This window comes from Petromyzon marinus, chromosome 20, assembly GCF_048934315.1.
Source record: "Petromyzon marinus isolate PM22_M1 ecotype Great Lakes invasive population chromosome 20, UKy_Petmar_22M1.pri1.0, whole genome shotgun sequence".
Lineage (NCBI taxonomy): Eukaryota > Metazoa > Chordata > Hyperoartia > Petromyzontiformes > Petromyzontidae > Petromyzon > Petromyzon marinus.
The window spans coordinates 6,308,308-6,328,489 of record NC_133686.1 but is presented as its reverse complement, the minus strand read 5'-3'; the positions used below and the strand labels follow the sequence as shown (position 1 = coordinate 6,328,489).

Here is a 20,182-nt window from a genome sequence, read left to right as displayed (position 1 = left end):
CTTTGCAGAACAAACCTGTCATCCCAGCAAGCTCTCGTCTGATTTAATTAACGCCTGTGATTTTGTCAACAGTAATTGCACAGTCACGAGTAACAGAGACGGCTCACTGTTATTTGTTAGAAGTCAACAATGATGCAGCAGATGATATCATTGGCAGTCAGTGACCTTAACGGTTATCGACGATGTCTTTACCTGGTCCGATCCCCACTTTGATGATGTCAGCCCCTGTCAGAATCAACTCCTCCACCATCTCCCCCGTCACCACGTTCCCGGCCTGGGGGTTCAGATTAAAACTATTAAACTATTTTACGCTTTGGTTCTTTCGTTAAAGTCGCGTAGGTAGAAAAAATAATAGATCGCGACGTTTCGATCGCATCACAAGCGACCGTCTTCAGGTGAGAGGATTTTAAACTATTTTTTTTATTATTTTACTTGACCAGGTAAGGCCCGCTGACCTATATAGCTCTTTTTCAGAAGCGACCTGGCCACAAATGATCGCTCAACGAAGTGGCTCATAAATGTGGAAATTTACAGCAGCCAAATACTCTTAACGCCTGTTTATAAATGTGGAGGGTAAACCCGGAGAAGAATCCACGTGACCACGGGGAGAACAACGCAAACTCCATATATACATCACGCGTCAGGGTCGGGATCGAACCCAAAACCTTCTGTAGACCAGGCGAGGTAGTTAACATCTCGCTAGGGTGCTGAGAGAAGGAAGCTCGTGGGTTCTTGGAGTGTGGTGGTTACAGAGGCGGCCGATTGGGTCAAGATGTCAGAGCCGTGAGCCGACATTGCGGAGATCCTGGGATTGAATTTGGGTGTCGGCCGTCCGAGAATAGGACGGGTTCTCAAGTGATGAGAGTTAATGTGTACTCATGATCGCACACAAAAAAAACACAGATCAAATACGTACTCTTTGGTTCTATTGGGTAAAGTCACGTAGGTGAAAATAAAATAACAAAATTTTTATTTTATTTTATTTTCACCTACGTGACTTTACTCAATAGAACAAAAGAGTATGGATCCTAGCAGTCACGAAAGCTTTAAATCTAGAAAAGATCAAATACGGTTTTTAATTTACTCTGGCAAATTTGAGAATTAAATGTATTGGTTTGACTGCTATTGAATATGATCAGCTCAATAGCAGTGTGCATGGAGGAGTGCCCTATCCGTCTTGTGGACAAGATGCCACTTTCAGTGATGACGTCGTCCTGCTGCTCGATTTAAGACCGGAAGCAGGTGGATTGCTTCACTATTCCGGCAAATCGCCCGATGATGATGCTGGATGTAATTATCAGCGAAACGTCGTACTCAAATTGTAAATGTTGTGGATTTACTCTCCAACACACCGGTGGCCTGAAGTAGTAACTAATTGGCGTTTTAGTTGTGTGACAAATCCCTTACTAATTGGCTGTCGGGTGGTGGAGGGTTACAACACATTTATACTTACGCGATCTAACCCCAAAACCTTTATTATGAATCTCAGAAGTAGTTCTGCAATATGATCGTCCAAAAAATCCCTTCTCTGTGAGCGTTGTGATGGACACTTGCTCGTGTCGTGTAGGATATCGAACATTTGGAACACATTTTGGAAAACAACACGAGGTGAGAGTGGTGGCACCGTGCTACACGCACGGTGTACGCTAATTACAGAAATTGACCCGGAATTGCCCGAAGTCAAATTCAACTTTAAATGAGTACCAGGTGCGGCTTGTGTCAGCTGCAGCACTCGGTACGTGCGTGTTCATGCTTATAGAGTATCACGTTCCCCTGCACTGAGTAAATATTAATCGATGTTCGCTTACAGCACTTGCAACCTGTATGGCTAGACGGGAAACTTTGATGTTGTTTTCGTATGTACAGGGAGGGACCCCGGTTTGGCGGTGGTGTCTGGCGGTGTGGTTGCGTTGTGGTGTTTGGAGGTGGTGCGGGTTATCAGCTGTATGGGTTCGTGGTGGTTTTTGGCTGCGGTGTGGCTTAGCGGTGGTGTTTGGCATCAGTCTGGATTAGCGGTGGTGTTTGGCGGTGGTCTGGGTTAGCGGTGGTGTTTGGCGGTGGTCTGGGTTAGCGGTGGTGTTTGGCGTTAGTCTGGGTTAGCGGTGGTGTTTGGCGGTGGTCTGGGTTAGCGGTGGTGTTTGGCGTTAGTCTGGGTTAGCGGTAGTGTTTGGCATCAGTCTGGGTTAGCGGTGGTGTTTGGCGTTAGTCTGGGTTAGCGGTGGTGTTTGGCGGTGGTCTGGGTTAGCGGTGGTGTTTGACGGTGGTCTGGGTTAGCGGTGGTGTTGGGCGTTAGTCTGGGTTAGTGGTGGTGTTTGGCGTTAGTCTGGGTTAGTGGTGGTGTTTGGCGGTGGTCTGGATTCGCGGTGGTGTTTGGCGGTGGTCTGTGTTAGCTGTGGTGTTTGGCGGTGGTCTGGGTTAGTGGTGGTGTTTTGCGGTGGTCTGGATTAGCGGTGGTGTTTGGCGGTAATCTGGGTTAGCGGTGGTGTTTGGCGGTGGTCTGGGTTAGCGGTGGTGTTTGGCATCAGTCTGGGTTAGCGGTGGTGTTTGGCATCAGTCTGGGTTAGCTGTGGTGTTTGGCGGTGGTCTGGGTTAGCGGTGGTGTTTGGCAGTGGTCTGGGTTACCGGTGGTGTGTGGCAGTGGTCTGGGTTAGCGGTGGTGTTTGGCGGTGGTCTGGGTTAGCGGTGGTGTTTGGCATCAGTCTGGGTTAGCGGTGGTGTGTGGCGGTGGTCTGGGTTAGCGGTGGTGTTTAGCGGTGGTCTGGGTTAGCGGTGGTGTTTGGCGGTGATCTGGGTTAGCGGTGGTATTTGGCGGTGGTCTGGGTTAGCGGTGGTGTTTGGTGTTAGTCTGGGTTAGCGGTGGTGTTTGGCGGTGGTCTGGGTTAGCGGTGGTGTTTGGCGTTGGTCTCGGTTAGCGGTGGTGTGTTGGCATCAGTCTGGGTTAGCGGTGGTGTTTGGCGTTAGTCTGCGTTAGCGGTGGTGTTTGGCGTTAGTCTGGGTTAGCGGTGGTGTTTGGCGTTAGTCTGCGTTAGCGGTGGTGTTTGGCGTTAGTCTGGGTTAGTGGTGGTGTTTGGCGTTAGTCTGGGTTAGCGGTGGTGTTTGGCAGTGGTCTGGGTTAGCGGTGGTGTTTGGCGATGGTCTGGGTTAGCGGTCGTGTTTGGCATCAGTCTGGGTTAGCGGTGGTGTTTGGCGTTAGTCTGCGTTAGCGGTGGTGTTTGGCGGTGGTCTGGGTTAGTGGTGGTGTTTGGCATTAGGCTGGGTTAGCGGTGGTGTTTGGCGGTGGTCTGGGTTAGTGGTGGTGTTTGGCAGTGGTGTACGTTAGTGGTGGTGTGGGTTAGGCGTGGTGTGCGGCAGTGGCGGGGTGGGTTAACAGCGGTGTGGCTGAGTGATATTTGGCGGTGGTGTGTGATATTGGTGTGGGCTCGCGGCAGTGTGCGGTCGCCGTTTGGGTTAGCGGCGGTGTGGGTTGGCGGTGGTGCGGGTTGGAGATGGTGTGGGTTAGCGGCGGTGTGGGTTGGCGGTGGTGCGGGTTAGTGGTAGTGTTTGGCGGTGTGTGGCCATGGCGGTGTGGGATGGCGGGAAGGGGGCCCCACCATGATGGTGTGCTTGGGGAAGCGCTCGCGCACGCTGCGCACAAACTCCACAAAGTGCTCCGAGTAGCCGTTGGCCACGTCCAGGCAGATGTAGCGCACGGCCGGCACGGCGTCCAGCACGGCCGCCAGCCGCTCCATGTCGCTCGGGCCGCTCCCCGAGCTCGCCGCTATGTGCTGCAACAACAACACCACCCGCCATTCACTATTGAGTGGCGGTGACGTCACCACGGTGCTTGTACAAGGCTAGGTGCACTTTACAACAGGCGGCATTCGCCACCGAATGGCGGTGACGTCCACACGGTGCCTGTGCCAGACCAGGTGCACTTTAAGGCTCTCACGTGAAGCGCCGAAGGCTCTCTGGCAGGAGGTCACGGGACAGACCCAGATGCCATGGGTTGACTGAGATGACTGGTAGATTACTCCAGCCGCACGCACGTATGCAGACTCCTCTCCGTATAGCCTTCAACAGACTGTTGAATCAGGTGCTGTTAGCGAGCACCTTTGGAGGTCCACAGGGCACATTAAGGAGGTGGGTGGCCAATACCACGCCCGGTCACATTTGTCTCCCCAAAGCTGATGGTTTACACGCCACACCAGGTACTCACTTAACGCTGAGTTCACTTAGGGGAGGCCCAGGACCGTTATTGGTTGTGGGTGGGAATCGAACTGGGGTCGCCGGTTGTGTGGCACAGTGCGCTCACCAGAATCGGCATTTTTATTTACACTGGAGGAATCCGATGAGCTGTGAAGCTCTTTTCTCACAGACGCCCAGTCGGAGGCGGGTAAGAACGTTACAACAACAGCAAAAAGAACACAAACCGCGGGCATGGCTGGTGACGAGTCGTGTGAGTGTGGGGCGGTTGTAATTTTCGCTTACCTCCAAGCACTCTGGGTTTTTGTTGGCAAAGTCTCGCCACTCGTCCACGCTGTAGTGCTTGTGTATCGCTGTGAACATCGTGTGCTGCAACAGGGGTCACGACGGGGTAAGCATTGCCGGAGGCACCACACAGAAAAGACAAAGATCCCCCATGTCAACGACGACTATTTGTGGGTTTTTTTTACCAGGAAAGGTCCAATGAGCTACACAGCTCTTTCTAAGAAGCGATCTGGCCACAAATGAAAGCTCAACGGAGGCGACCACGCGATAAGCCACTTCGTTGGGCTGATGTTTGGCGATTTGGCCCTCAGCGTTTAGGCTGCGTGAAAAGTTCACGCTCCAAATCGGGCATTGGCCCTCGATTCCTCGTGTCAATAAATGCAACCTTTGGCTCATTGAGGGGGGTTGGTGGACGTAGCCATGGCAGCTCACATCGAGTAACAATAATAACCATTCACATTTTGTACGGCGCATTTCATCCGTAGCTCCTTTGTAGGCACGGGGGGGGGCAGTGGAGTCAATTAAAGGAGGCGGTAGATCGTATGGCTTGACTTCGACTGCAGTTCCATGCTTTCGGGGGAGGGGTGGAAGGGGACTGGAGGGGGCTGCCCCCCCCCCCTCTTTGTTGAAGGCTGCTCACACGCATGTACCAAGTGGCGGTGCGGTGCCTGTAGCATACTGCATGTTATAAAGGGGCCCGAAATAAAAAAAAACACATCCATATTAAAACACAAATGTTTAACTTGCATAGTAAAGAAATTGTATTTTTCCTTTGCTATACAGCCGGATAATACGACAAATCGCAAACCTAAAACACCCAGTCGTTTGTAAAAGTTGAAGGCGGTATAGTACTATAGTAATAGAGCAAGTGCAGAATCACTGAATCGGAATTGATAGCTTGAAAGCATTTAGCGCGGGGAACCATGAAAGTGCGGAGTCCATACTGTAGCTACTACATATGCTACATATGTAGCTGCTGCAAATGTTACATATGTAGCTGCTACATATGTAGCTACTTTTGCTCCTTGGATAATCCGGCACTGAGGCGAGGTGCTGCTCACACGAATGCCAACAACCGCGTTCATCGGAGGTGCGCGGGGCGGCGGGGGGGGGCAAACTAAACACAAACAGCAGTTTGAAATAAATGAGTTTTCATGCAATGACTGATCTCTTGCAGTGTAAGTAAAATGCAATTTAAATGTTCTGGCTTCATATAATATTTGCTGCCTTCGTATGAAGGCAGCAAAAATTATATATTTTAAGAACCTATATTATGGAATATACAAACCGCTTGCAATAGCTGAAGGGGGCCTGTACAAAACGCAAAAAAAAGAGAACAAATAAACGACGGCCGTTGCATCCTTTACTTTCTTGTGTTTGGTTTGTTGTCCTTCCCCCGCACCTCCGATAAGCGCGGTTGGCTACGTACGGTGCGAAAGAAGTTCAAGATACGGTGCCATGCACAGGGGGTGAGCGCTAGAGCTGAACGTACACCGTTGACAAGAGCAGGTCCGTAATATAGTTTTTTTTTTGGGGGGGGTTAGATCGAGTAAACATATAAATGTGTCGTTAAACCCGCCACCACCCGACACAGCCAATTAGTAAGGTTTGTCACGTAAGCAGAACGTGCCAATTCGTTACTAATACAGCACACCGGGTGTGTTGGAGGCCAAATCCAGAACATACACAGATCCCTCTCGTTACTCGATCTGACTCAGCGTTTAACACTTTGGGTTTAACCCCAACTGCGCCGCGTGCCCCAAGCCCCCCGTCCACCCCGACCCCCCTGCAGGACAACAAAACGCGATGTCACGAGCGGGACCGCTCCCGTTCCGTGTGCGTGGGATCCCCGCTCCGTGGGATCCCCGCTCCGTGGGATCTCCGCTCTCGCCGGGAGCGTGTGCGGGGCCGTGATCGCTGTCTCTCCCACGACGAGGAGGAGCAGGGGCAACGGCAACCTTGCTGAAGGCGCGTGCCATCTCGAAGGTGCCCACGGTGTCCATGTTGGCGGCGATGATTGGGATGCCATGGTAGGTGCGCTGCGAGTTCCGGAACGTGAACGTGCGCGTCAAGTCCACCTGTCCAGAGGTGGGGGTGGGGTGGTGGGGGGTTGAGAGATGAGACAAAGACAAAGATTCCCCGTAGAGTCTCAACAGACTGTTGGGGCAAGTGCTGGAAGCGAGCAGCGCCTATCAGTAGCGTAACGAGCGTGGGGGCAGATGGTGCCTTGCTCCCCCTCGGTTGCTAAAGCTACGAGTTGGGGCCCCCTTGATAAACACCATTAGATATGTTTTCAACAACAGTGTAAAAGAACAACAAATGAATTTAAAAGGCGATTTAAATGTATTTTTTTTGTTATAAAAATGCTTAATGATGTGATTTGGCAAGAGGAGCCGCGGTATATAATAGCCTCTAGGTGCGACCGTGCGAGACAAATCAAATATTGGGGTCTCACCTGGCCGATCGCCGCACCCACTTAGCTGATAATTATCGTCGTTACTAACGCCACTGGCGCCTATGAAGGCCGGGATGGCACGCGAGGGGATGGTGTGGCCAGGACCATGCCCGGCCGCCTTTGTCTCCCCAGTGCTGATGTTTACACAACGCAACAGGTACTCATTTGAGGCTGAGTCGACCTAGGAGAGACCCAGGACAGGTTCAAATAACCGTCCCTGTCGTTGGCCGTGAGTGGGAATCGAACTCGGGTCACCGGGTTCGTAGTGCAGCGCGCTAACCACTGCGCGAAAGGAGGTGCCATCCATCCCTGCAGAGCCAACATTGAGAACACATTGAAAAACAAACCCACGCGTGTTCACTCATGTTACATGTGCAAAAGTGGATGCAAATGGACAGTCCTTTTGAACAATCCATTGCTAATGAGGGCCTCCCCACGCCGTACGGGTTGTGAGGGACTATTTGACCATACTTCACCACGTTGGTCAGTGTGCATAGACGTCGAATTAAAACAACCGATTCTGCTGCACTGCCCTCCCCTGGCCACACACAGTACCCCCCTCGTATTGGCCTTTAATATCTGTTACAAGCCTAATGAATACATTTTTAAGATAACGAATGTTTTAAATTGTTCATTGTAGTTTTACAGAGTACATAACCGCGACGTGGGGAGGGGGTACGGAAATATTCACGGACAGAAGTCCCCAATCTCTACCCTCTGGGGTTGAGAGGAAGAGGAGAAATTGAGCTCACTGCCCCACCTAAGATAAAGATGATTATAATTGGCATCAGCCATGGTCTGTCCACTGCCATGCCGTCGCTACCATCGTGGTCCTGTGATGCCACCATCCATTTCATTCCTACACGTAGAAAAAAAAAACCCTGATCTAATGGCTCCATCTCCCGTGGTGATTGTCCTCACAGATATAACTCGACTTGCTGGAGTAACTCGACTTGCTGGAGTTACTCGACTTGCCAGAGTAACTCGACTTGCTGGAGTAACTCGACTTGCTGGAGTTACTCGACTTGCCAGAGTTACTCGACTCGCTGGAGTTACTCGACTTGCTGGAGTAACTCGACTTGCTGGAGTAACTCGACTTGCTGGAGTAACTCGACTTGCTGGAGTTACTCGACATGCTGGAGTAACTCGACTTGCTGGAGTAACTCGACTTGCTGGAGTAACTCGACTTGCTAGAGTTACTCGACTTGCTGGAGTAACTCGACTTGCTGGAGTTACTCGACTTGCTGGAGTTACTCGACTTGCTGGAGTAACTCGACTTGCTGGAGTTACTCGACTGCTGGAGTTACTCGACTTGCTGGAGTAACTCGACTTGCTGGAGTTACTCGACTTGCTGGAGTTACTTGACTTGCTGGAGTAACTCGACTTGCTGGAGTAACTCGACTTGCTGGAGTAACTCGACTTGCTGGAGTTACTCGACTTGCTGGAGTTACTCGACTTGCTGGAGTAACTCGACTTGCTGGAGTAACTCGACTTGCTGGAGTAACTCGAGTTACTCCAGCAAGTCGAGTTACTCGAAAAATCACGGAAGCGGCACTCTCTTTACCAACTCAAGTTTTTCTTGAGCTCAAAATCGGGGCTAAGCTTGAGGGCACTTCAGCTCCTTCGAGACCGCGGTCCATAGAAACTAAGTGCCGTGAACCCACTTACCGTTGTGAACAGTCAATATTCATGTTAAATTATCTTTTTTTAAATATTATCAATGTGCGTATTTTCTCTCACTCCAACTTCAAGCGTGACTATATCTCTACGCTTCTTTTCAGGTTTTGTTATTTTTTTCTTTATCGTTGGCGATGTTTCTGATCCTCACGTCATAGTTGGCAGTATGCCACGATGTTAAAACATTATTTTTGGGTCGGATTGGTATCCTGATATTCATCATCAATGTCAGTTTTTTTTTCACAAAGCACTCCAACCTGCTCGTGTTCACATCTTATTTACAGTGCTTTGATCCTGGTCCACCTGGATGAATTGCCCTAGGTCAGGGGCCAGCAACCTGCGTCTCCAAAGCTGCATGCGGCTCTTTACGGACTGCTTCGTGACCGTTATTTACTAAGGACCACCGTCTCTTATTCACGTGCATTGCTGCTCTTGAAATATTGAGGTTTTTTTTGTTTTACAGAATAAAAAAAGGGCTCTTCTTGTTATATTGATTACCAACTCATGCCCTAGGTGTACACGTTCTGCGGTGTTTTGCAAGTTCCGTCTCGCCAACAATTATTTTTCTTGTTAAGAGAAGTCGCTGTACATGGCTCTTGGTTTGTTCACATTACACATCTCGATATCTAGATCTGCTCAAGCCGCTTGTAAATCACGCGACTTCAGTGTTGTCACTCTCGCTCTGAATCCCTCTCTCCGCCCCCGATGAAAACAGACGCTGCCCAGCGCAGCTCACTTTTACTTCTCTCTTCCCCCTCTGATCACCCTCTAATCCCCGACATCTTAACGCAGTCATTCCTTCTCCCCCTCTTCATCTTCCTGCCTGTCATTCTTTATTTCTTCCTTTGCGTTGCTTGTCTTTGTGACGTCCGTGCCAGCATCCCTTCCCTGCTCATCTTGCCCTGTCTGCCCATTTTGCACAACTTACTGCACTCCCCTTTCTCTGGTGTGCCATGCTATAAGGACTTTTATATGAAACGGTAACTGAATTAATTTGCATAACGTTGTGACGTGTCTACATGAATCGGAATACATTCGTGCACATGACACACACACACACAAAATGTGTGATTACATTTATTCACAGTACACGTGTGAAACTTCAAATACGTACACAAATAATAACAGGAATAACATTGAGGTTTAAACAAATATAACATTGAGTTTTAAATAGCAACATCATTTCAGCAACTGTATCACATGACGCTGCGCGATCTGCAAACACGGAGGCGCGTACAGATCAAGACGTTTTCAGCCATTTATTGAGTGTTTATACAAGTGTGGGAGGAAACAGGAGCACCCGGAGAAACCCAACACGTGCAAGGGGGCAACACACTATCCCATGCAGACGGGGCAGACGGAGATGAGTCTACACTCGCCGTGCCGCCTTCTATTAGCGAGCCAGGCTATGGGCACCCCAGCGCCCCATGAGGAAGGGAGTTTCACAACGTTTGTGCGATTCACCAACCCTTGCCTCCACAGTCCTGAATTACAGGCGTGTTGTAGCCACCACTGCACTCAAGTAAATTGATTTATTATCGTCACCGTTTAAACTGAAAAACACGAACAGCTCAGTGCTGACAAACCTACACTCGCCGTGCCGCCTTCTATTAAGCTGGCACAAGCTTAATACACCTCTGTATGTTGAACTTCTTTCGCACCGTACGTACGTAGCCAACCGTGCTCATCGGAGGTGCACACGCGTACATAGTGGAATCGTGATATAAATGTACACACACTGGGTAATAAGCCTTTAGCTATTCACCCCCCATCACGATGAATTAATTTTCACATGTTCGATTCAAGAATAAATTATTTTTTGTTTAACATTGCTGTGGATTGTAGCGACTCTAGTGGCTGCAGAGGTCACACAAAGGAATTACACACAACGCCTATACACATACAGGTATACGGACTTGCGTGCAATGAATTGCATGTGTAATGATCAACGACTCAATGCCGGGTTCACAAATACAAAGGCGGCATCACGGCGATCCACCACTCCAATAGTCCTGACAGCATTATCTGGCTCAACCACCTCAGTGTAACCACCTCAATTGCCTGCTCGACATGAACATCAGCCATACTAATGACAAAGAAGAATAAGAAGATCATAAGCGATGGAGGGGTGTATTGTATGTATGTTGAGCTTTCGCACCGTACGTAGCCAACCATGCTAATCGGAGGTGGCACATCTGCAGGATCTACCACCATGGCATTGGTACCCAAAGCATAGTTCAAACTTTGTCAAATTATCTATCTGTAATATTTTAGATTTTTCAATGTTTTTATGTTTCCGTATCCTCCTTTTCCCCCCCGGGGTCACCCTTGAATAATATAGCTCAATGGGCACTTGGCCGGGCAAACAAAAATAAATAAAATCAACGAAACGTTTGTTACACTGTATATTTGTGTGATTAGATGATACGGTTCGAATATATAGCATGTACGAGTGGGGACACGTGCAGTGCCTTATCACGGGACGTCCAGTGCCAAGTTTTGCAACTCTGTACTCGCACACGGGTTAGTGGTATCAGGGCAGATGCCCCCCCCCCCCCCCCCAGGTACCTATAACATGACACGGATAATAGGATTGCAGTTATGACAAGTTTCTCTGTATGTGTGATGTGCTCTAATAACCTCGTACTTTATGTTTCGTGATGGTTCTGCCATTATTGACGTCTAGCCAAGTCATTCGGAACTTGATCGTGTACAGTTTTTGTTTTATTTTGTTGTTGCTGTAAACATGCTTCTGTAACCAGGTCCCCATTATAAAAAAAAGATCATGTATTGCTTACTGAGTTTTACATGTGCCAACATAAAACCTCATAATAAACCCTATAATACTGTGATGGTTTTGAATTCAATGTAGGAAACCCGAAGTGAGTTTGTGATTGAATATTACAGATTCATCATCATCACGATCAATGGGCAGATCGTCTGTAGGTGTCTACTGCACATTTCGCCATGTTTTCACTTTCCCCTATCTTGTGCCAACATGCTCAAGCAGCGCCACATATTTTTTGGCACCAATCTCTTATGTCGTCAAGCCATGCTCTGTTCAAGGCTAGCACGGCCCGGTTTTATTCATTCAGATTTTAATCGTTTTTTATATAAAACCGGAGCGCCTAGATACTGCCCAAATCCGGTTTTATTCGGTTTTATTAAAGTAAAGTCAGGATTTCAGTAGTACGCACCAATTAGTGGCGTTCGGGCCGGGGCCCGGGCTAAGCCGCCATGCGCATGAGTCATGTGGTGCGTTCGGCCCTCGCCCAGGCTTTCGTTAGTTCGTCACTCGTCGGAAGCCGCCATTCCAAGTTTTCCATACAATGTCCACCCACTCCATCCCCAGCGCCGACGACTCCAGCCCCGCCCTCGCCATGCCTAGCAGTGGTGGTGCGCACGGCGGCGACGCCCCTGTGCCGGTCCTCCACGAGCTCATCGACTTGGCGGCCAGCGGCGACGGCGATGTGGTGGAAGTCGCCGGCGTTCAGTCGAAGAAGCGCGGCCGCCCGCAGAGCAACATTTGGCAGCATTTCACCGACGCAAATAAGCCGCAGACCGCCAAGTCGAACGTCTGCAAGCATTGCAAGACGCTGATCAACTACCACAAGAAGAGCGAGTCGGTCAAGACGCACCTGAACAAATGCGCCCCTTTCCGTAAGCTGATGAACGGCATGGAGGACGCGGATTGCCCAGACTGGTACAACCGCAACAAGAAGCCGGCGCGCCAGGCGAAGGCGCCGTCTGTGTCCGGCATCAGCTCGAGCCGGCAGAGCTCAATCAAGCAGTTCGCCCTGCCGGCTGTCTCCAAGACCGATAAGGCCCAGTTCCAGCAACAAATCGCACTGCACTTCTACGCAACCGGGACGTCGTTCCAGCGCGTCGAGGACGTGCACCTGAAGGAGGCCATCCGCATGTTGCGCCCAGACGACAACTTGCTCCCAAAGCGAAAGCAGCTGGGATCAACGCTGCTCGACATTTGCCACGCCGAGCTCCTGACAAAGGTCGATAAGCGCATGTGCGGCGCAACGGCGTGCCTGACGACCGATGCCCGGAGCAACATCAAGAACGATTCCATCGTCAACTACATGGCCGTCTCGCCCGCCTGCAGCCTGTTCCTCGAGTCGGTGTCGACTGGTCAACAAGGGCACGACCACAAGTTCATCGCCGATGACATAGCGCGCGTGATCCGCCGCCACGACAAGACCACGTTCGCCGGCGCCATCACCGACAACTCCAGCGCACACAAGAAGGCGTGGAAGCTCTTGCATGAGATGTTCCCGTCGTCCTACTTCCAGGGATGCTGTGCACACGGCCTGCACCTGTTGGTCAAGGACGTGTTCGGAGCGACCAAGACCAAGAAATCTGGCAGCGCGGACGCGACCTTTCCCGACGGCTACTCGTTCGAGGACCTGCACGACTTTGTGGACGAATGCAAGGACATCGTCAAGTTCTTCCACAACCATCACGTCCCGAAAGCCCAGCTACGTGATCTGCAAAAGTCGACCGGAGCGCGGACGCTCGTGCGGGCCGCGCCGACGCGATGGGGCACGATTCAAGCAATGGTCCTGTCCCTGCTCCAGTCAGAGCGACACCTGCACGCACTCGTCTCGGCGTGCGACTTTGTGCAGGGAACGGCCACCCAAAAGGCAGATCGGACCTGGCTGCGCACCACGATCACCGACGACCTTTTCATTGAAAACCTGAATAAGACGCTGGCGATCCTGCACCCGATCGATTGCCTGATCGTCAAGTACAAGTCGGACAAGGTCCCGATCTCGGAGGTGATGCCGGACTTCCACGGTCTGCCAACTGAATTCGCTAAGCTCCACGCCGACAATGTTATCACTGCGGAAGAGAGGGACTATCTGTTCAAGCTCGCGGCGCATCGCTTTCAGTTCATGTACGGCGTGGCGCATGGCCTGTCCTACTTGCTCGACCCGGTTCTGCTCGGCGAGGGATTGCCCAGCGAAAACCGATGCTGCCTTGAGGACGCGCTGATCAACACGCCAGTCGACGACGCCCAGCCAGTCGACGACCCGCGCAAGGAGCAGCTCTACTTGGAGTACACACAGTTCAAGATCGCGGCGACGAAGGAGAAGAGGCACAAATCCTTTCGCTTTCAGCTCCTGGCCAAGCGGAGGAAGACCCCGCTAGAGTGGTGGCTGACCGACGGCAGCGACTATCCCGCGCTCCAGAAGATCGCCATCAAACTGTTCAGCATGGCCACGTCGACCGCTGCGTCTGAGCGAAACTTCTCGACGATGGGATTTATCCATTCCAAGTTGAGGAACAGCCTGGCGCCCAACACAGTCGAGAAGCTCGTCTTCATTAAGTCGAACCTCAACGCGTTCTACGACTACCCGACGCCCGACGACGGCGACAACGCCGAGTCCAGCAGCGAGAGCGACGACGAAGACGATGCGGCGGCGGACGACGATGACGAGGAGCAGGATTGAAGTGTGCACGAGACGCCGATAATAAAACCCGGTTTTAATCGGGAAAATTGGGTTTAATTCCATTAAAACCAATAACCCGATTTGTCGGGCAAAAAAATCGGGTTATTCCCACCCTTGTCTCTGTTAGGTCTTTCTCTCCGGTTCCTTCCATTTTCCCACTGCTATTAATTTTTCTGTTGTTGTCCATCCTACAGATGTGTTCACACAGTTACATTACAATTAGTAAAAACCACTCGGCCCCCGCTGGACATGAAAGAAGCTTGAAGTATGGTAGGCGAATCTTGACGTCCAGACCAGGCTTCATGAACATGACTGTGGCTACTGCTGTTGCGGGCTTGCAGGCTGCTGCTGCTGCCTGCAAGCCCGCAACAGTCCCTATCTGCGAGTACTTAAATCGTACACAATGGAATGATATGTGCCATCGCGTTACATTCCCGCTCATTCCTAGGGAGACCGAGCGGGAGTTCGGCGACCCCCGGTTGTTTACCGGGGTCGAAGGCGCAACCGAAAAAGGTGGGAAAATGAACTTCAGTAAAGACTACAGATGCCTGAAAGCTAACTTAAATTTACGATTACATTCACCCATTATGTTACTTTACATTTATATTCAGTCATACGATACTTGTAACACTTGGGTAAAGGAATACTATGGACACCGTGTACTGACACTGCACTGTCATTTGCGGTGCCAGCCAGAATTTGAACGCTGGCTCTTTCATATGTTTACACCAAAGCCATTGCGGTAAACAGTGATACAGTACTGTAGAAGATTCCAGCATGCCAATGCCTTTTAAAGCCTTGGGCAGCGATCCTCATCACCTCCACGGGTCAGACAAGTGGCAGGGGGGCGTGCAGCGGTAACTCGCGTGCGTCATGCAGCAAGAAGGGCCCCAGGGTGGTTTCTGACTCGGGGCGGGGGGGGCTTTTTTTCGTGGACTGTGTATATGACTTGACTTAAAAGCTTTCGTGACTGCAGGAATTCATATTCTTTGGGTCTTTCGGTAAAGTCACGTAGATAGAACAAAAAAATGATAAAAATGAAAATAAAGTGAAAACAATTTTTTATATTTTTTTTCACTTTCTTTTTCAACTTTATTTTCATTTTTGTTTTTATTATTGTATTGTTCTATCTACGTGCCTTTACCGAAAGACCCAAATAATATTAATTACTGCAGTCACGAAAGCTTTAAGTCAAAATAAAATAATAAAAATTATTTGATTGTTATTCTTTTTTATATGTGACTTTACCGAAAGACCCAAAGAATATGTGCATATGTCCTCCACCTGTTCTGCATGGGTTTGGGTTTAGCTCATAGCTAAGCACATACAGTGTTATTGGTGTTGACAAAATATTCGGATTCATAGACCCGCCTGAAAAAAAATCCTTTTCGATTCTGTGTGGCTTTCCTGGATGAATTCTCTTTCTAGTATAGACATCGCACTTGCCGAGACCATATGAGGTGGCAGACTTAGTTGTGGCTACGGCACTGATACTGTACATACAAAAGGTGACAGACAAAAGCATGATTGTGACCACAACATGGGCCCTCCCATCATGCCTTGTGTATCTTGGCACTCTCACCTCCTTCTATGTCCCCTCTCATCCTCTTCGTTCCCAGACTTCTCTCCCTCTCTCTGTCCCTCATTGTCCCTGTGCCCAATCCAGTTTTCAGTCCTCCCTCCTTGCGCCCCTCCACTGGAATAAACTCCCTCCTGTACATTATAAGCAGTCCTCCTCCTTAGCCTCCTTTCATTAATTTCTCAAAGCTTCACCTCTTCTCCATTGCCCATTCCCTTCCTCGTCCTTACCCTTTTGTGATCCCTAAGTACTGTACCTCTCTATCACTGTCGCTCATTCCTCAACCCTCGCACGCCATTGCCATCGAATTAATTATATTGTCACCGTGTTTTTTAAAGTATGCTAATCACCTTTCGTGAAGATGCTCTATAAATATTAGATTTATAGATGTGAAATCACCGTACTGCATGTACAATTCACACGGCATTGTTTTTAGACCACCGATTCAGAAGAGTAAACATTGTGACCATAGTATTCTTTGTTTTCAGTCTGCATTCACTCTTCTGTCTGTCTGATGAGTTTATCATCATTTTAATTAGTTTAAAACTTAGTTGTGTGTGTTTTTACATCTATAACCAAAGATGGCACTTGGATATAACAATATTTTTTTTTATCCATTGTCATGTAATAATTCAAATTGTGTTAATCTTTTAAGGACATTGCTGCCACTAAAAGTTTGTCACCTCGGTTTGTATAAATATTTGCTCTGGTTCATGGACTGCACATACGTGTTAGTGTCAATGTATTTGCTTGCTCGGGAAATCCTAGTAAACAAATGTAATATCAATGCTACCTGCACCACTAATTAACTGCATGGCTCCACTCCACTGTATCATCGTCACTACTATTATGATTAAACTTCAGGATAACTGATGCGCGGTGTTTCCAAAGGCAATTGCGCATGGATCCGACCTTGTCAGCGATGGCGTGGCTGGACTATTTAGAGAACCGCGTGCTCCTAAAACGAGATGCCTTGGCAGCTGCAAGCTGTCACTTGTGCGAGTGAGAGGGTGAGCGGGAATGCAATGTGCCGTATGTTGAGCTTCTTTCGCACCGGACGTAGCCAACTGGGCTCATCGGAGGTGCGGGAAATGGACACATAGCATTTGGGGGTGGAGGGGGGTGCTGGAGGGGACTGAGAACCCTCCCCACTCACCCACCTCTTGCTAAAGGCTCAGCCCACCTGCTTAATTATTATATTCAAGTAACAAAAAAGATTGCCACAAACATGAGTACAATTAGACAATGGACATCGCAGCCTCTTCTCCTGTACACGGAATGCACGAAAGAACAAAACCGATCTCATCTCCAGATTTATCTTTTGTTGCATCTATGATTTTCAATGTAATATTAACCATGTTGTGCCCCTCCCCCTGACTTTATGTATGCCCCCGCCCCCTACCACCACCACCAAGGTCACGTAACAGAGTTGAATGGTATCGAGGGATGGGGTGGCTCAAGAGAGCCACTGAGAGAGCAGGGAAGCTGGTGACAATGGGTGACGTTTCAGTGCTGTCACCACAGCCTGGCTCTGTCTGCCCGGGCTATCTAAGTGCTCGTGGGGCTTTTGTGTTTTTTTTTTACGCAGTGCAGGGCCACGTGGCTTTTTTTCCATTGAGATTCAACAGCGCCTGCCTCTTGCCGCATTAGATCGCTGCCAGTGACACTGTCCTGCACAGACAGATATGGCATTAGCTCGTACTATACTGCATTAAACAGTATATATACAGTTATACACACACCGCTTGGTGACACTGTTTTCATTCAATAGCTCAGTATACGTCGATAGAGTATATCAGTATGATTGGTAATATTAATGCTGACCTAAAATATATTGTTTGGCATCATAGCATCGATATATTAACAATGCATTGACAATGTATCGTTTTCATTCTGCCTAAACATTATTCTGTCTGTACAAATATTACTTTTGTGATGTTTTATGCAATATAATTTAGTCTGTATATCATATACTGGGGTTGGAGCGGTGGTATAGTGGTTCTAACATTCCTCGCTACAAGCCCAGTGACCTGAATCTTAGTCCTTGCCTTGGTTGATATCCACGATGAGTGGTATCTGAATCAGTTCTGGCCTTTCCCATTACCAACCCGTACTGACCAGTGTGGTGAAGTATGGTCAAACAATCACCCAGTCCTGACAAAAAGTGGGGAGGCCTTCATCCAGCAGTGGATTGACACATTAATATACATAATCTTCATTGTTAATACATTACAAAAATTATAGGTTGGGTTGTATTTAATCACAGTCACTATAAGAATACTAGTGATCTACCCTGAGACTTCTAAATAAATGCATTATCAATATCTGTAAGGGGCCCTTCACAGTGTTTCTCCGAACCACATTCACACATTTCTCAGAACCACATTCACACATTTCAAGCACACACGGGAGGCAGAGATGTGTATAGTGAAGTCAAAATTCCAGCGAGCTCTGACCGCGGTGAGTTGGAGTCAGCTGTTGAAGTTGTTGAGTTTATTATTAAACGCTGCCCCATTATCCACCGAAGCCCACACGCAGTCACAAACCGCGCCTGCCCAGAATAGCGTGGGCCATGTGTCCCAGATTGTCAAATCAGTCTAGAGGCAGAGACATGGACAGACTGCCAGAGGCAAACATACAAAACAGATAACAGGGGCAAGACGTGCATTTAAAGTGACAGAGAAGAATGGAGACCGTGGAGATAGACAAGGAGATGCGGTGCACACAGAGGAGACAGATGCGTGATGGACACATGGAACCAGACGAACAAGGCTCTAGGCAATAGTAAACGGACTCTAGGTAAAAGTTGGGCGATGGTGACTTGTAACAAGACCTGCTGTGGACGCCGATAGTCCACCTTGGCTCAGTTGCAGGTCGCTCATTCCCCTCTGCTGACCATGTATATTCTTGGTTCTTTCGGTAAAGTCACGTAGAAGAGAAACAATAAAATAATAAAAATATAAAACAATAAAATTCTCACGACGTTTCGACTGCAACACAAGCAATCATCATCAGGTGTGAAAACCACAACAAGAAATTTTTATTGTTTTATATTTTTTTAAATATTTTTATAATTTTATTGTTTCCCTTCTACGTGACTTTACCGAAAGAACCAAGAATATGAATCCCTGCAGTCACGAAAGCTTTAAATAAAATTTTTCCCTGCCCATGGTTAAGTCCATGGTCAAGTCCAGGCTCAAGGCATTTCAGAATATTTTCAGAATTACAATGTCTTTATACTGGAGGAATCCGATGAGCTATAACGCTGTTTTTCACAGATGTCCAGGGCAATTATTTGTTTGGTCGGCCAAGAGACTGCCTGCCTCTTTCACTATATAAATTAAATATGCCAACCTTTTTTCTGTACGGCGTATTGATTAAGGCGCGGCAAAAGTTAAACACCGCTGGATACAATCCACGTCGCTCTGCAATTGTTTCTGACAACCGGCGACACAGAGAGAGACACGAAAGACGTACAGACACACCGGGACAAATTTTTGTTTGGAAAAGCCAGACACGTTGTCGCACTGAGAAGGCAAGGGCCGGACCACAGAGAGACCGATAATTACAATTGGTGACAGGCAGAGAGAGAGAGAGAGACGGGGCCAGTCGTGGAGGAGACGGAACGGTGAGTGGGTGAGCGGAACGCACCTCTGATCGGCTCTTGAGGCTGCTGCGCTTGGGTCTGAAGAGAACATCCTTGAAGTCGAGTTTCAGGTCTGCATCCACACGCGGCATTTTGGCTGCGTCTATCTCAGTGAGGCTGCGAGGATGTGTGTGTGTGTGGCTCAGTGCGTGCGCGCGTGGGTGTATGTACGGACGTCTGTGTGTGTGTGGCTGTATAGGTGTGTGTGCATCTGTGTGTGGGTGGGTGTAGGTGTGAATGTGTGCGAGTGGCTGTGTAAGTGGATGTGTGGTTATGTGTTGGTGAGTGAATGGAGGTGTGCGTGGTTGCGTAGGTGGGAGTGTGGCTCAGTGTGATTGGGTGGGTATATGGCTGTGTGTGTGTGGATGAATTGTATTTATAGATATGTGTGTGCTAATTTAAGTAGGTGGGTGAGTGGGTTAGCGTATGGGTGTATCTGTGTGTGTGTGGCTGTGTATGTATGCGTCTGTCTCTCGGTGCCCCGTGAGAGTGGCTGTCAGCACCTGGGTGTGCGTGTGGTTGGGTGTGACTGGTGGTGAGATTTACATGCTGCGGTGCTGTTTCTCTGCAGGGCTGTGCGTATGGCTGCGCATCTGTAGAGTTGTGTGTGTGTGTGCGGATCTCTGCCTCTCCGTGCTAGTCAATGTGAGTACCCGGGTGTCTGTGTGTCTGTTGTGTTTCTCGCTATCGACGGGCTCCCTGTATCCGTTTCCAACGCAGCCTCTTACTCCAGTACCCCCGTCAAGGTTATATTTAGGGACGACAGGCGTCCAGGTTCAGCCTGAGTGTGGGGTTGAGGTTAATTCCTAAGCAACCCATGCACCCAACATCGCATACGCACTGCGCACTGCTGCCGATCGATGTGGGATTTTGACTTGACGAACTATTTTGCTGAG

At 49.0% G+C, this 20,182-nt stretch overlaps 1 protein-coding gene across 2 annotated transcripts in view; it reads right to left on the bottom strand.

Annotated features, from left to right (window-relative positions):
* LOC116944168 (GMP reductase 2-like) overlaps window positions 1-20,182 on the bottom strand; it is a 29,236-nt gene extending 9,054 nt beyond the window's left edge. The window contains exons 1-6 of one of the 2 annotated variants that reach the window (XM_032957657.2): window positions 19,833-20,182; window positions 19,292-19,359; window positions 6,426-6,545; window positions 4,468-4,551; window positions 3,591-3,764; window positions 193-274 (exon numbers count right to left, since the gene is read on the bottom strand). In XM_032957657.2, coding sequence (XP_032813548.1) covers window positions 193-274; window positions 3,591-3,764; window positions 4,468-4,551; window positions 6,426-6,470 — 385 coding nt within the window. In that variant the 5' untranslated portion in view covers window positions 6,471-6,545; window positions 19,292-19,359; window positions 19,833-20,182. Of the gene's footprint in view, window positions 1-192; window positions 275-3,590; window positions 3,765-4,467; window positions 4,552-6,425; window positions 6,546-19,291 lie in introns of both variants that reach the window. The other variant, XM_032957656.2, reaches the window with a different exon arrangement.